Source organism: Corvus cornix, chromosome 3 (genome assembly GCF_000738735.6).
Source record: "Corvus cornix cornix isolate S_Up_H32 chromosome 3, ASM73873v5, whole genome shotgun sequence".
NCBI classification, from domain to species: domain Eukaryota; kingdom Metazoa; phylum Chordata; class Aves; order Passeriformes; family Corvidae; genus Corvus; species Corvus cornix.
This window is the reverse complement of record NC_047056.1, coordinates 105956912-105970890: the sequence shown is the minus strand read 5'-3', so window position 1 is coordinate 105970890 and position 13979 is coordinate 105956912. Positions and strand designations below refer to the sequence as shown.

At 40.1% G+C, this 13979-nt stretch overlaps 1 protein-coding gene across 2 annotated transcripts in view; it reads left to right on the top strand.

The window, feature by feature from the left end:
* LDAH (lipid droplet associated hydrolase) overlaps positions 1–13979 on the top strand; it is a 112552-nt gene that overhangs the window by 85086 nt on the left and 13487 nt on the right. For both annotated transcript variants that reach the window (XM_039569423.1, XM_039569422.1), the window contains one exon: positions 11666–11748. In XM_039569423.1, coding sequence (XP_039425357.1) covers positions 11666–11748 — 83 coding nt within the window. The remainder of the gene's footprint in view (positions 1–11665; positions 11749–13979) is intronic.

Here is a 13979-nt window from a genome sequence, read left to right as displayed (position 1 = left end):
AGAGCTTTGCTCAAACTTTTATGTAAGAAATGTGGACTAAGTAAGTTGTAGTCACTCTTCAATTTTTTATATTGAGTCTAGTAGAACTGATGTTCAGTACTTGTAATAATACAGTACTGAATGAGAACTTGTTTTCTTAAGAGATAGTGACAAATATTGCTGAAAAATTAGTTCAAATTTAGATGAATATAAACATTATCATACTGAGATATACTATTGACTTACAAAGGAAATAATAGCTGGAAATGAGGTCCCAAGTCCATCTTGCATGGCCTCTCATTTCCAGCAGTAGTCAGAACAAAATAATTCCAAGAAATGGGCAAAAACTCTTCAGTAGAAAAGTCTGCCAGTTAGTAAAGGCATCATTCTTTGAGGTAAAGGCTTAAAGATCTGAGGCTTTTGCAGTTACAAAGAGTAACTATGTAGCTCTAAATTTTGGTGATAGTTTGTGAAGAGAATTCTAAATATTTCTTGACTTCCAATGTCTTTGTCCTCTCTTGCTAATTTCTTGGCCCTGACAAGTTCTTATGGTAATGGGTTGTGTCCTATGTGGTGTAAAATGGCTTTCTTTTCACGTTGTTCTACTTCTTAATACTCCTTTATATTACAAATGATTTACAAAAGATTTTTTAATAACTAAGGAGTTCTCTTCTGGGCCTGGTAGTGCTTCAGGTTTGTGGCTTTTAATCAATAGTGAGCTGTCTTTCATTAAAGGCCTCAAACACAAGGGAGGACAGAGACCAGCTGGAAAGTGTTGTTTTACTGAAAAGTAAATGAATTAACTGACTGACATTCAACCTGGAAAAATAAGCTAATGGAATACATAAGAAATTTTTTTAAGTGGGTAAAGCATGGGTTCCCTATAGGTGGGGAACAGAATCAAGGGAGCCAGCAGTAGTGGGTGGGTGGGGGTGGATGGGAAGGGTGATAAAACTTTTTGTGCTGCAGAGTCTCATAATACTCTACAGAAGTACTGAGAATACCTGCAGCCTGCACTACAGTCACAAGGGGATCACGGATCTCTTACAAACCCCTCCAGTTCTAGCTGAAGAAAGTTTATTAATTTCTTAGTGAAAAAAGACAATGTCTTAGTATATGTGACCTTCACAAGACAGTGTGAGGTGTCCTCTCCAGTCTTTGTATTCATCTCCTTGAGGGGTTGGTGGACCTGAGTAGAGGCACCAGGTTTGCATTTGGGAGGCATCGTGAAGGCAGGGCCGTGCTCTTCTTTTCCTCTGAGTTTGTCCACTCTAGAAACTCTTACAGTATGTTCTTCCAAGATTGATACTGCTGAATCTGTACTATCTGGACCTTGAAGTAAAAATGTGGCTTCGTGTTTCTCCCTGTATCCATTCCAGAGCATAGCTCCTACTAACTTATATAACAATATTTTGATGTGTGGGACTTAATAAATTTACACCTACAGCCACAATCTTGTTGATAGAGTCAACATAATCTAAAGCCAGCAGCAGTAGGGAAATGAAGTGAGTTTGGGTAGCCCTTCGTAGTCTTATGTTTATTTTTGTCTGATGAACAAGCTATTAAAGAATGTGCATGCATCCATTAAATTGTCTAGATTGGGGCTATCTTCACAACCACTCATTTTTGTTGGAAATCTGATGATTTCCTGAAAATCACTAGCCAATGAAGTTGAAAAGGATTTGTTTTCCTTTGTTATTGTCCCTTGTTTCATTAGTATGGCATCTTTCTGTCTATTCTTTCCATCACAGTAAATTCATTTCCTTAGACCAGCAAAGAACACAGTATCATTTTTATGTAATTAAGATACAGACTACAGAGCAAACCACGCAGAGTGAGCTCTAGTCATGGCACTACAGCACAGAGCTGTTTTTAAGTTAATCAAGGGCACGCATATCTCTGAAAGTTTATCAGGGTTAAGACAGAAATACATAACCTTTTATGTTTTATGAGTATGTGTGCCATGTGTAAGTCATTTTTCAAGGCTTCTCTCCGTAAAGACATAGTTCCAAATCGTCTTGAATTTCCACAGACAACATAGTGTGACCTGACAGTTTTTCGTGTGAGTTTGTGATTAATTTAGCCCTAGTCTAATCTTTCCTTGCAAATAAGCAGACAAATCTTCTTTGGATATTCAATAATCAAGCAAGAAGTTTAAAGACTTGAGGAAAAATACATATTTCAATCCAAATAAAGGAAATCTCTGTATTGCTTCAAGAACCAAGTATAAAGTTTATCTGTCCTGAGTTAGAAATGTGTTTCTTCCCTGAAATTTGCACAACTTCCCAAGTTCTAGCATAGATCTGTTGATACCCATAGAGTCAATGGACAAGAAGTTGGTTTAGAATACAGTTCTAAAATCTTCATAAAATAATAATTATAATGCTAGACATGCATTTCTTAAAAATCGGGAAATTTTCTATTTCACACATTGTTTGCTTGGCTGCACTGTGGCTGTATCAATGTGTTTGAAGTTCAGCTCAATAGATACAGGTATTCATCTAACAACTGGCTGCTTGAATGGGTGATTAAATAACCCGAAGCACTGAAAAGCTTGATTGATTTCAGCCATTATTGTTCGTGAAAACTAATAATTTAGCTGAAGGATATTAAGTCCTTGCTGTGACACTTTGGGTTAAAGAGCTACCAATGATATAAAGCACTCTTTTCTTTTCTGGATCCTTGATTTGAGCCCAATCAGGGTTCCTCTATCACAAAACCCCCACAAATAAATCAGACACATTTTGGCACAGTTTGTCGTCTCTGCTTAGCAAATGTATGAGACTGAACTGACACTGATCCTTAATCACCTTTAATCCATGGAGGGGGAATGATCCTACCAGGGCAGGAAAAAGGTCATTGGCAGGATCATGGGGAGAAGCTAAGTTGGCAGTAAATTTCATAAGCCTGACCTGGGAATAAATGAGGGGCTTCCATTTTCAAGGTAATCTGTATAAAAGATTATAAAAGATCTGCATATAAAAAGTTACAGCATTTTAAGAAGGTATTTATGTGTTATAAACACAATAAACATGGTATTTGTCTGTTTAAACTTTAATTTCACTTTTAAGCTCTAAGACATAATTGTTTATGATAGTTAATTAACACTAGCTTTTTTTTGTTATTAAAAGTGACCTGGGTATGAATTACAAGGGGTATTGGCAACTTGAGATGAAATAGAACATGATAAAAACACTTTGGGGTTCTACAGCTGTCACCAGGTACCTTGGTCAGTTTCTGTAGGTTTACAACCACATTTTTTTGTTTGTTTTGTGAGAAACAGACTCACGTGAAGGAATATTTACAAAGGCCATGGTACTGGAAAAATTCATGTTATAAACTTCACTCTCTGTGCTTTGTAGTATCCCACTGACTGAGACTGACTCATCATGCATCAGTCCAGTATAAGCAAAAGTACAGATTTGAAGGAATGGGATTATACCATGAAAATTAAGAACAAAGCCCACTCAAATTTGCTTTGGACTGTTAAACCAAATAAGCAAATTGAATAAGCAAAAAGACGTTTACAGGAAAAGCTAAAGAGTTTCTACATGTTCTTTTGCTAGAAATCCTTGACTAGTTCAAAGCCAAATCTTTAGGAGCCTGTTTCCTAGATAGGAATTGAAAGTGCAGGCATACTGGCCTTTTGCCTTGCAGGCAAAGGATGAGAAAAAATAGGTTTTGTTCCTTTCTTCCAAAGTCTTTTCAGGAGAGAACTGCAGTTCGTGTATCCTCACTGGGTAGAGAGATGGCTTCATAAGTCACATCCCTGCGAGGCAGGATTTAGGATTTATCTCCAGCATTGATACTGCAAGCCATCCTTGCCCAGTAAAGAGCTTTCAAGCCACTGTGTGTGTCTGTGACTGGAGTTGTGGAGCACACACAGCCACGTCCATGAGAACTCCCTCCTCATTTCAGGGTCTGAATATCCAAGTTACCAAAAGAACCGATGTAAGTGGTGTTCATCTCATTTACAAATCCCATCATAGCTGTGCTGTGGTGGGGTTCTTCAGACACTGAATGTTCTCATGGTTTATCAGTGGTGAATTCCCTCCTTCAGCAGGGTAGAACTGGCTTGCTTTTGGGAGGAAGCTCTACAAGTGCAGAACTTTTCATAAAGCTCAGGCAACCACTGCTTGGACCTTAATTTTATGGCAGGATCAGCTTATTTCAGTTGAACTAAGTATCAGTTGCGGGCTGATGGAAGACATGCCAGTTTCAGACTACAGGACAGTTCTCATCCTTCAAATATTTAACACTGTCACTTCAAGCATTCCTGCTAAAAGCCAAGAGGCCAGACATCATATGCAGAAACGTGGGTACAATATTAGATCCTCCAAGCCTTTTGTGTTGGCTTCACTAAGCCAGTTCAGAGAAGGATTTTAAGTTCAACAAGCAGTTTTCTCACAGAGGCACGTCTTGACTTTGGGTGCTTACAGGCTAACCTTTGGCTCTGTTTTTGAGGTTTTCTTCATTGGATAGCTGTGAAGATTTTGTTACTTGATCACTGTAAAATGCAACGTTCAAGGTAGTGGTGGGCAATTCTAAGGGAACATGATGAATTTGGCTCTAAATTTCATTATTGATAAATATATTTTCAAGGACTAATTAATAGACATTTTTACACAACATTTTTCACTCGCAAGTATTTTTAAGACAGTCTACAAAACATTCTTCATTGTCATAATAGCCTGAAGCATGTTTTTAAAATGAGAAAACTGAGACATAGAGATTTTGTAATTTGTACAGGGTCTCAGAGGGTTTCAGTGATAGTTCAGAAAAATTCCAGGCCTCCTGACCTTTCGTCCCACAGTCTTATCTTTCACATATAATGATTTTTCAGAACACTAATTTCAGTTTTCTTTTACCTTTACTGAACCCTGGATATTTCTTTCTTCAGTGAGTGTGGGAGACTAGTGGTGAATGTCGAACAGATTGAAGCTACACACTCACCCTAATCCAGCACGGACACTGAGGTCACAACTCCAGCAGAGCTTCCACACAGCCCATTATGTGCATTCCCTGTGTTTGCATTTTGAGCCACAGTCCTGCAGGTTTCTAGATGTGCTTTATTTTGTGCAGTGATTGGTTCTGCAGGTTTGTGTGAAACAGCTTCATCACACAGGGAGTTCGTCATATGGGCTCTACATCGCATTTTATATTCTACTTGAAATCATGACAAACCAAATAAATATTTTTTCCAGGACTCTTGGTAATGATTCTGGGAATCTCGAGAGATTTCCTGCTAAAGCAAGCATTGGCACAGGTTGGAAATCTTTCCAGAGACTCTAACACCACGTAGAAAACACTGAGAAGGTGATCTCACAGGACAACCTTCCTCTTCAAAGCCTAGTGAAAGATTTCAGAGGCCATTCATTTTGTGTCAGCTTCTGGTTGTGCCCAGTTCACAACCTGATTTTCAGAGCTACTGAAAAACTCAAAGTAACAGTCCTTGTGAGCCTTTTGCGATGACTTTCTAATTGCACACAAAAGAAGTAAGTTCTGAGTTATTTGCTTAGAAAAAGCAGCTTGGTATTCATGAAATAAGGAAGCAGAACAAGTTTTTTTTAAAAGGAAAGAACTAAATATTTAAAAAATGCCAAGGTTAGCAGAGTATAGCATTAGGAAATAGCAGAGAGATTTCTCCCTGAACTTGTGACTTAGCTTTTGAGAAAAATAGCTTTTCTGAAGAAGCCCAGACTGACATTCCACAGCAGCAAGAGAGAATGTTACTGTTCCTGCTTTATAATGGTATATCTTTAAATATAGCTTTCCACTGACATTAAACATCTTACAGTAATGTGGATTAGAGGGAAGTAGTGGATTTAGGATATTTTGACCTTAATAAAAAATTTTACAGTGCCTCCCATTATGTTCTTTTAACAAAGTTTGGGAAATACGACATACCTGAAACACCTACTAGAAAGACATATGACTGTTTGGAAAATGGGGTTCAGGAAGATTCTTGAAACTGGAAAGATGTGTGTAGTAGGGTTTTGTAACAGTCTTATCTTCATTCCTTTAGTATTCGGTAGCTGTGTTAGGATGTGAGTGGTGGAATACAGTGTGTGTGTTTGCTGAGGTTACAGATAGCACCTTGCTAGAATATGCTGCAGATGTGCTGGAGAGGGACAGGATCAAAGTGACCTTCACAAGCTAAGAGAAGTGCTGGGGGGCAAGGAGAGGAGAAGGCTGTCATTCCTTAAAGAGCCAAGTTGTTCTGTACATAAATTTCTTACAAGGATGGTAAATTACTGGTTAAGCAACAGTTCCACAAGAAAAAATCATGGGAATATTGTGGGTCACAAGTTCATGTGAGTTAATGTGTTGTAAAGTGAGGCATGATTCTCATACGTACTGAGAGGTACAAGGGCTGAAAGAGGTGCAGATCTGCTGTTGAAGAGGGAGAGACACTGGCATGAGCTGAAAGCCTGCATTAGTAAAATTCAAGAGAGGTGAGCCACTGGACTTATCCACAGGAACCCAAGAAAGAATAGTAGCAGACATAGAGAATGGTACCTAAAAGGAGAGGTTGATGTACGTATAAGTTATCTGTCCTTTGTAGAGATTTGCCCTAAGATTGATTGTATTAACTGTGTTTGCTGTTAGACGAGCTCAGGGCAACACACTTGAAGTGAATGCGTCAAATATGTGTGTGGGTCAGTTTCCTGGGGCAGCAAGGTTCATAATTAATTGCATATGACATTAAAAGGTACTTCCTTTTATTGTTTTGTATTTAAATATATTGTGCTGTAAGAGAGGGAAAACCAGTGTGTCATGAAGTATCACGAACATGATGGCAACAGATCTTTAATTGTACTTCTTTGGTTGTTTTCCCCACCATTCTCAGTTTTGCAGTGTCCCTCAGGGGATGTGGCTGTCAGCATACACAGTCCTTCAGCTGTGGTCACACAGTGTGATTTCTGTAGCTGTACTGCAGAATTCTCTATCATCCTCCTCCTCCTATTTATGAAACTTAGTACATGGTCTGATTGGACTTCTGAGTTAATGTAGATAGTGAACACCAGTCATCTTGGGTGGAATCATTCTGATTCCATTCTTTGCATTGATTTATAAGCCTGTAATGGAAAAAAATACTCTGCTTTTTTTTCTGCATGTATCTTGATTTCTTTAATTTGAACTTCATTAGTGCATTGATTCTTTTTCTCTCTTCTCATTGGATTTCTCACATTCTCACTGCCTGTTCCTCACAAACTGACTAACATCATGTCCTGTGCAAGTGCTGTGAATAAAGTACTTACCCATTTACCAGATCATTAAGAAATAAGGTACCCATTGTTTTGATATCGAGGTGGACTAGAATCTTAGGCCAGGATTCATTCCACCTCAGTTCAGGTTAAGGTCTAAAGGTGTTATCACTGAAAATAGAGTCATCTTGAGAAGTGATTTAATCCATCCCAGAAATGATCAATTTGCCAGGTGTGTTCAATGATTATTTAGAGATTTTAAAACAAAATTTCAAATTGTATTCTTTTACTATTGTTTATTTAAATTTTCTTATTATAAATTTATTATTTTTAAAATTGTGATGGATCTAGACCTTCTTTGTTGTTGTGAAGACCAGATTATTTAAGCCTGGTTTTTTTATTTGCTTCCAAGTTCCTTATCATATTACAATCTTTCATTTACAGATGTTTAATTCCAGCCAAAATTTGTTGTGTGATGTGTGAGGGAGTTTTTAAACAACCTGTAATTTTTGTTATCTGGTTATGCATACTGAAGAATTTACAGATCAGTAAAATGCTATTTTCCTTTGTAAAATCAGTAGCAATTGGATAGTATTTTCTACTCCCAGAGCCATAGGACAGGGTGATTCTTGTGTAGCAAGATTGTTACTAACTTAGCAGTTCTCTATTTAGAGTTCTTTCAAACTCTTAAATTTGCCTTCTAGCCCTGATATATTCTGTATTCTCCACTGTTGCTACTTCTTGATATCTCACTACTGAAAGGGAAGTTGTTAATGCCAGAAAAAGAATATATAGAGCAGAAACCTCCTGAATGTATTGAACAAGAAAGTTGAATGCCATCAAGGAAAGTCATTTATCTTCCAAGTAGTGTTATTATCTTCTTTAGCTGCTCCCTTAGCCTGTACAAATTTTGTTGTAGGCCTCTTGTTTCTGGTATACCTAAGGAATATTTTATTGTTTATTTTTAAATCCTTTAATGTTTGTTCTTGGAAACCTACTTTTGCTCTTTGCAATTTCCTCTTACTTAACGCCTGCTGAAGTTTAAGTTCCTGTTTATTGGTTTCCCTAGGATCATGTTTCCAAAATTTGAAGGATTCCTGTTTGGTTGAAATAGACTCTTGAACCTTGCTGTTCATCCGGTTTAGCTTAATCCTGCCTTCCTGGTTCCCTTTCTTGCACATTACCCAAACCTTCAGAGACATTTCCTTTTGAAGTACTGCTCTTACTGCCTTTGCTGTCTTATGGTTTTACTTTTAGGATCTCTATGACTAATCTCCGTTTACTAAGTGTGTGAATGTCACTTCAGTTCTTGTTATTTACTGAAAAAAACACACAAGCCACCCAGAACTATGAGCAGACTGCATGGAGAACAGGAGATAGGACAGAGGAACCAGGAATATGAGAGAAGGGGAGCAGGGCAGTACTTACTGTTCCTACTGTATGACTGAACTGGGGATGGAGAGCTGCCTGCAGAGTCCCAGTGGTGTTGAATCTGTTGGGTTCTGCACTGGTGGTCACTGGTGTTGTCATCCCTGCCCTCCATCCACTGCAGGTACTGCAAGGTAATGCAGAAGCTCTGACTGCAGGTATGCTATCTGTTGTGGCCTGATAACAAGGACCTCATTCTGGGCTGGAAAGTCTTGACATGCCAAGATCCTCATGTAGTGCATTTGGTACAAGCCCTGTTGCCACAGATATCCTGCCAAATCCATGTTCTTGCACTTAGTGCTTTGTGAAGTCTTGTAAATCCATAGTGAGCCACCTTGGTTACCTGAAGGACCAGCGCTTAAAGTAGCAAGGGCTGCACTCCACATCCTGCCTTCTGACACAGAGCAGGGCTTTTGACAGACAGATACCTTCAGTTATAGGTAGGAGTTCTGAGCACTAAAGTTATAGTTACCACATTAGAAACAGGACTCAATATGAAATGAATTACCTACCTTAAGGAATTCCTCATTATAGACTCATAGAATGGTTTGGGTTGGAAAGGACCTTAAAGATCATCCAGTTCTAACTCCCCTGCCATGGTCAGGGTCACCTTTCACTAAACCAGGTTGCACAAAGCCCCATCCAACCTGGCCTTGAACACTTTCAGGGATGGGGCATCCACAGCTTCTCTGGACAACCCATGCCAGAGCCTCACCACCCACACAGTAAAGAACTTCTTCCTAATACCCAGTCTAAACCTGCCCTCTTTGACCTTAAGGCCATTCCCCCTTGTCCTGTCACTCCATGCCCTTGTGAGAATTCCCTCTCCATCTCTCTTGCTGCCCCTTTGGATACTGGAAAGTGCTATAAAGTCTCCCCAAATCCTTCTCTTATCCAGGCTAAACAGCCTCAACTCTCTCATTCTGTCTTCACAGGAGAGGTGCTCCAGCCCTGTGATCAGTTTAGTGACTCTCCTCTGGAGTTGTTCCAGTTGTCTTTCCTATCTCTTATTTAAGTTTTTCCTAGATGATTTTTGAAGATGCATTCAAAGATGCGTGTTCTTCTAAAAACAAGGTGTGTAATTCATCTGGAGCTGAATTGAGAAGACAATGACCAATGTCAGAATATGAACTCAACAATGCTGTAGATACACAGACTTTTGCCAGCAGCACCACAGGATTAAATGACTGGGTTACTAGACATGAAACTGCACAGAGACCCCTTTGCTCAGCAGAGTAGGATGGGACCAGCAAATTTGCTGGATTGTCTATGACAACCTTTTCATTTTGTCTAGGTGAAGAAGGCAGAGCTCTGCAGGCATACAACAGAACTGCAACATTTTGGCTGGCTCAGAAGTAGATACTACTTTCTAGGATTCTTTTTTTTTCATTTGAGAGCATTGGCATTGTCTTTTAACATTTGATCTCCAGTGCCATCACTCATCTCTCTGGTGGCATTCTGTTTCCTTAGAGCACTGCTGGAATTCAGCCAATTCCATGTTTTGGTCACCACCAAAGACCTATGTGATTGCCATTTCCTCCCCCATATCACAGTGTGAGAATGGTTTACTCCTGTCTCAAAGCAGTATCAGATCCAACACTGTCATTAACTACTTGTGCACTAAGCTTCATTGGTCCAGATTATAAAAATTGTCAGAATCTTTCCTTTTTCTCCTGTTTTTCAGGAGAGGATTTAGTATCTTAAAATACTTTCAGTCATTCTAAGACCTAGAAATTGAAATGCTTTTAGGTAATTTAGCCACATTGGTTTTGTAAACTGGTGAGAAAGTAAAATATTGTCCTTTATTACCACTTATAGGTTATGAATGTCTCTGTGATCAGAGGTCAGGAGAGGCTTGGCCATCTTACTAGCCCAGTAAGCTGACTGGTCCAAAAGAGAGATAAAAGAAGTGCTAATTCTTTGGCTAGTTTCACATTTCTTCAGTACAGCACTGATGACAGAAATGGATAGTCCTTATTAAAACACCCTTTGAAGGTCCTCTCATATTCTGGAAACATAATGCATGGAACAACTCCTGATTCTGCAGTTGAATACATGACGTCTGTTGGAGCAGTGGAACTCATAATCTACAGTGCTAGTTCAAAGCCAGGTGTTGGACTATACATTGAGCTTCTGTAGGTTCTGTTGTAACAAAAGTCAGGCTACGTAGACACAGTGTAATCCTTCTGTGTCCGAGTGTTTAAATTGGTGAATATTTAGGTACCCAGACAGACCAGCCCGCTTTTCAGAAGTGTGTCATTTCCATTGCTGTCTAACATACATGGGATATGTATATTATGAACTCAAGACTTCATAAAATTCATTAGGTGTCCAAACATTAGACTCAATCATTTATGTCTCCGAGACAGTATCTTGCAGATCAACTCAAAATAAATTGCACTGAGCCATTTTTAATACTTTACATTCCAGAAAGGTAAGGCTTAGACATTTGGTGTCCAGTCCAGTCCTGACTGGGCAAGTACCATCTGTTTTATGCAAGACAGCCACGTATTTGTACTTGCCATTGTTTTTACTATTTGTTGTGTTGAATATTTTAATGACTTGCATATTGAGATGTCAATAATTTAATCATCTACTAATTAATAACACCTTGTAATGTATGTTTTGTATTTAAAGCCCAGTCTTGAAAACCCTTTGTGGGTGATACATCATACTTAACCTTTACCTTTCTAAAAGTCTGTAGTGAAAGCCGGTCATTGGAGTTCTTTCTCTGGTCAGGGGAGAGACAGTCATCACCATGGGTTGATCTAGAAGTCTGTAGGATAAATGGATAGAGTTATGATCCAAAGATCCTTTCCATTCATTATGGATTTGATTAATAGGAGGTGACTTAATTCAGTCTGTATGCCATTTAATCATTTGGTTAGGTGAGATAAAACTGCTCTTTCTGTCACTGGCACTCTTTTCCCTGGGATTGTTGAGATGATGACTGCTCTAGTTGCCCTGCTTTTTTGCAGAGTTGTGTCTGTATTATTTTTTCTAAAAGTTTTGCTGTGTATTCACATTATTGCCTATTTCTCTTTCTGCAGCCAACATCTTGTACATGGCAAGCCAAGAAATGATGAAGGTGGTGGAGAGAGACAGTACAACCATAAAGCAAAATTTAAAGAAGGTAACTATTTAATCCTCAGTTTTCAAAGGAAGCCCACATGCATGAGGAGATGTTATACCCATTATATTTGCACAAAACCAGAATTTCTGCAGGCTCGATTGTACTTTTTTTTTGAGTGTCATTCCATTAACTTTGGAGAAGGCACTAAAGGGGTCACTAATCCTTAAAATGTGTTGATCCACACCTTTGTAGATGTAGCATTCACTGCTATCAGGTGTACCAACCCGTCTGGTTTGTTTTCCTTGCTGGAGGAGCAGTCTGTGTTCTGGCTGAGCATGAGGTGTGGTTCCCAGTGGGGCCTGTAGTTACCTGGGTTCTGATCACACAGACAGGTGGCCAGGGTGGAAATGAGGGGCTGATGGGCCAAATCCTCTGACTTTGCTGTTGGACAGGTCAAGAAGAACGTGTATCCTCTGTTCTGGGGTGTGTCAGTTATTATCATGGGATTGTGCAGGCTCTTTCCATGGCTTCAAAATGTGATGGAGAGGAGTCAGCAACATTTTGGCTCCAGTGTTTTAGACATTGGACAGTAGTGTAAGATAAATTCCTGAGGCTGGAGCTGCTGCTCTACAGGTGAATTAATTCATTTCAGGGACCTTTCTCACACTGAGCTTTCTTGGATTTATTGTTGAAAGAGATTCTGTGAAGTTCTTATCTGGACTAATTGCATTTTCCCAGTCACGGTTCAGGGGTTGGCACAGGCCAGGAACTGTTCTAATTGGAGTTCTGATGTGGTCACCCTGTGGTCACCATGTTTTGGAGGCTGAGATAATTTAATAGTGTGACCATGGTCAGACAATTCCAGATGGCTTATGAGCCAGAAAACTGTCACATTTAATAAACTTCCATTGAGATAGCCTCTGTGTGAGTAGATAATCAGTATAACATATTATTCTACTGTGTCCCCTTCCTTCCCTTAATTTTTTTGTATCATCCCTGTCTTTTTGCTGGAAGAATGATTCCAGCACTTTGCACTGGAAGAGACTTTCCTCAGAGAATGGGGTTTTCTAGGACAGAGGTCCTAGATCTCTGCAAAATTACTCTGTGCCTTTTAAATAGAAATGGTACAAAGTTCATTTCATAAAACAGTCTTTCTTTTTGTGTCTGAAAATAGATTTATTTTTTATTTAGCCCATTTGCCTTCTCTGCACTTTGAAAGGTATGTTCATATTTTAAAGGAGTTGAAGTAGCACACATGAACAGGGATCCCTGCGGCTGGCATGCCTGGGCTTTCTCATTTTTGTTGCACAGCAGTCGAAGGTCTCCTGCACTTTGTGGGGAATCTCAGTGAGAGTGAAGGGCTCATCTTGCAGACTGAAAATACTCCCATTGTCTTAAATGAAACTTTCCATGGGTCGATCCAAAACCCAGTGAATTCAAGGAAAATGGTTGATTTTATTGACTGAATCACCCCTCCGAGTGTCAGGGAGCTGGAGGGCCTTCCTGTTCTCTGGACATGAGCCAAGGCTGACCCCACGCAGGCAGTGCCCTCTCCAAGCAGGATGCAGTCCCACAGCACCTGAGCAGAGCACAGAACAGGGTCTGTTGACTGTCCCAGACAAGGCAAAACAATGAACCAGGTCCAGCATCCCTCCAGAGAATCCAGTCAGGAGCAAAAGGGGACAGAGGCAGGAGTGGTGACAAGGCTACAATGTGGGTCCAAAGTCTACCCAGGAGGGATTGCCAGAGACATGGTGGAAGGGAAGCTGCAAGGTGGGAGCCATCCAGGTGACAAGCTGTGTACAGTGTAGGTCTGATGTCAGTCTGGGACACAGGGCTGGAGTCATTCTACAGTGTAGCTTGGGAGGCTGAGACCAAAGGCGAAAGAGGGAGCTGGAGACCCTGGAGCCCTGTGCAGGGAGCATGGGCTGGGGGCTAGGTAAGGCTGGGGAGGGCTGTCAGTGCCCTGAGGGTGGGACTGCAGGTCCCTGTGGTGGTCAGGGTACAAACTGAAGAGTGCAGGAGCAGGAGTCCAGGTGCTTGTGGAAATGTTAATCACAAGCACACCTGCCTGAAGTTAAGCATAAGTGCTTTGTTGGATGGGACAGTGGTGGTGACAATCAGCTGCAGCTCCGGTGACTTCAGGTGGTCTGTCAGATGCTTCACATTACAAAAAATCTGATTTCTTGTACTGAATGAAGGCCCATAGCCAACAGTAAGAGTTTGCAGGTGTACTAGTCTGCTCCATCTGTGCTTTTGTTGACTCTGTCAATCTAAGCATAGCCTTGGCA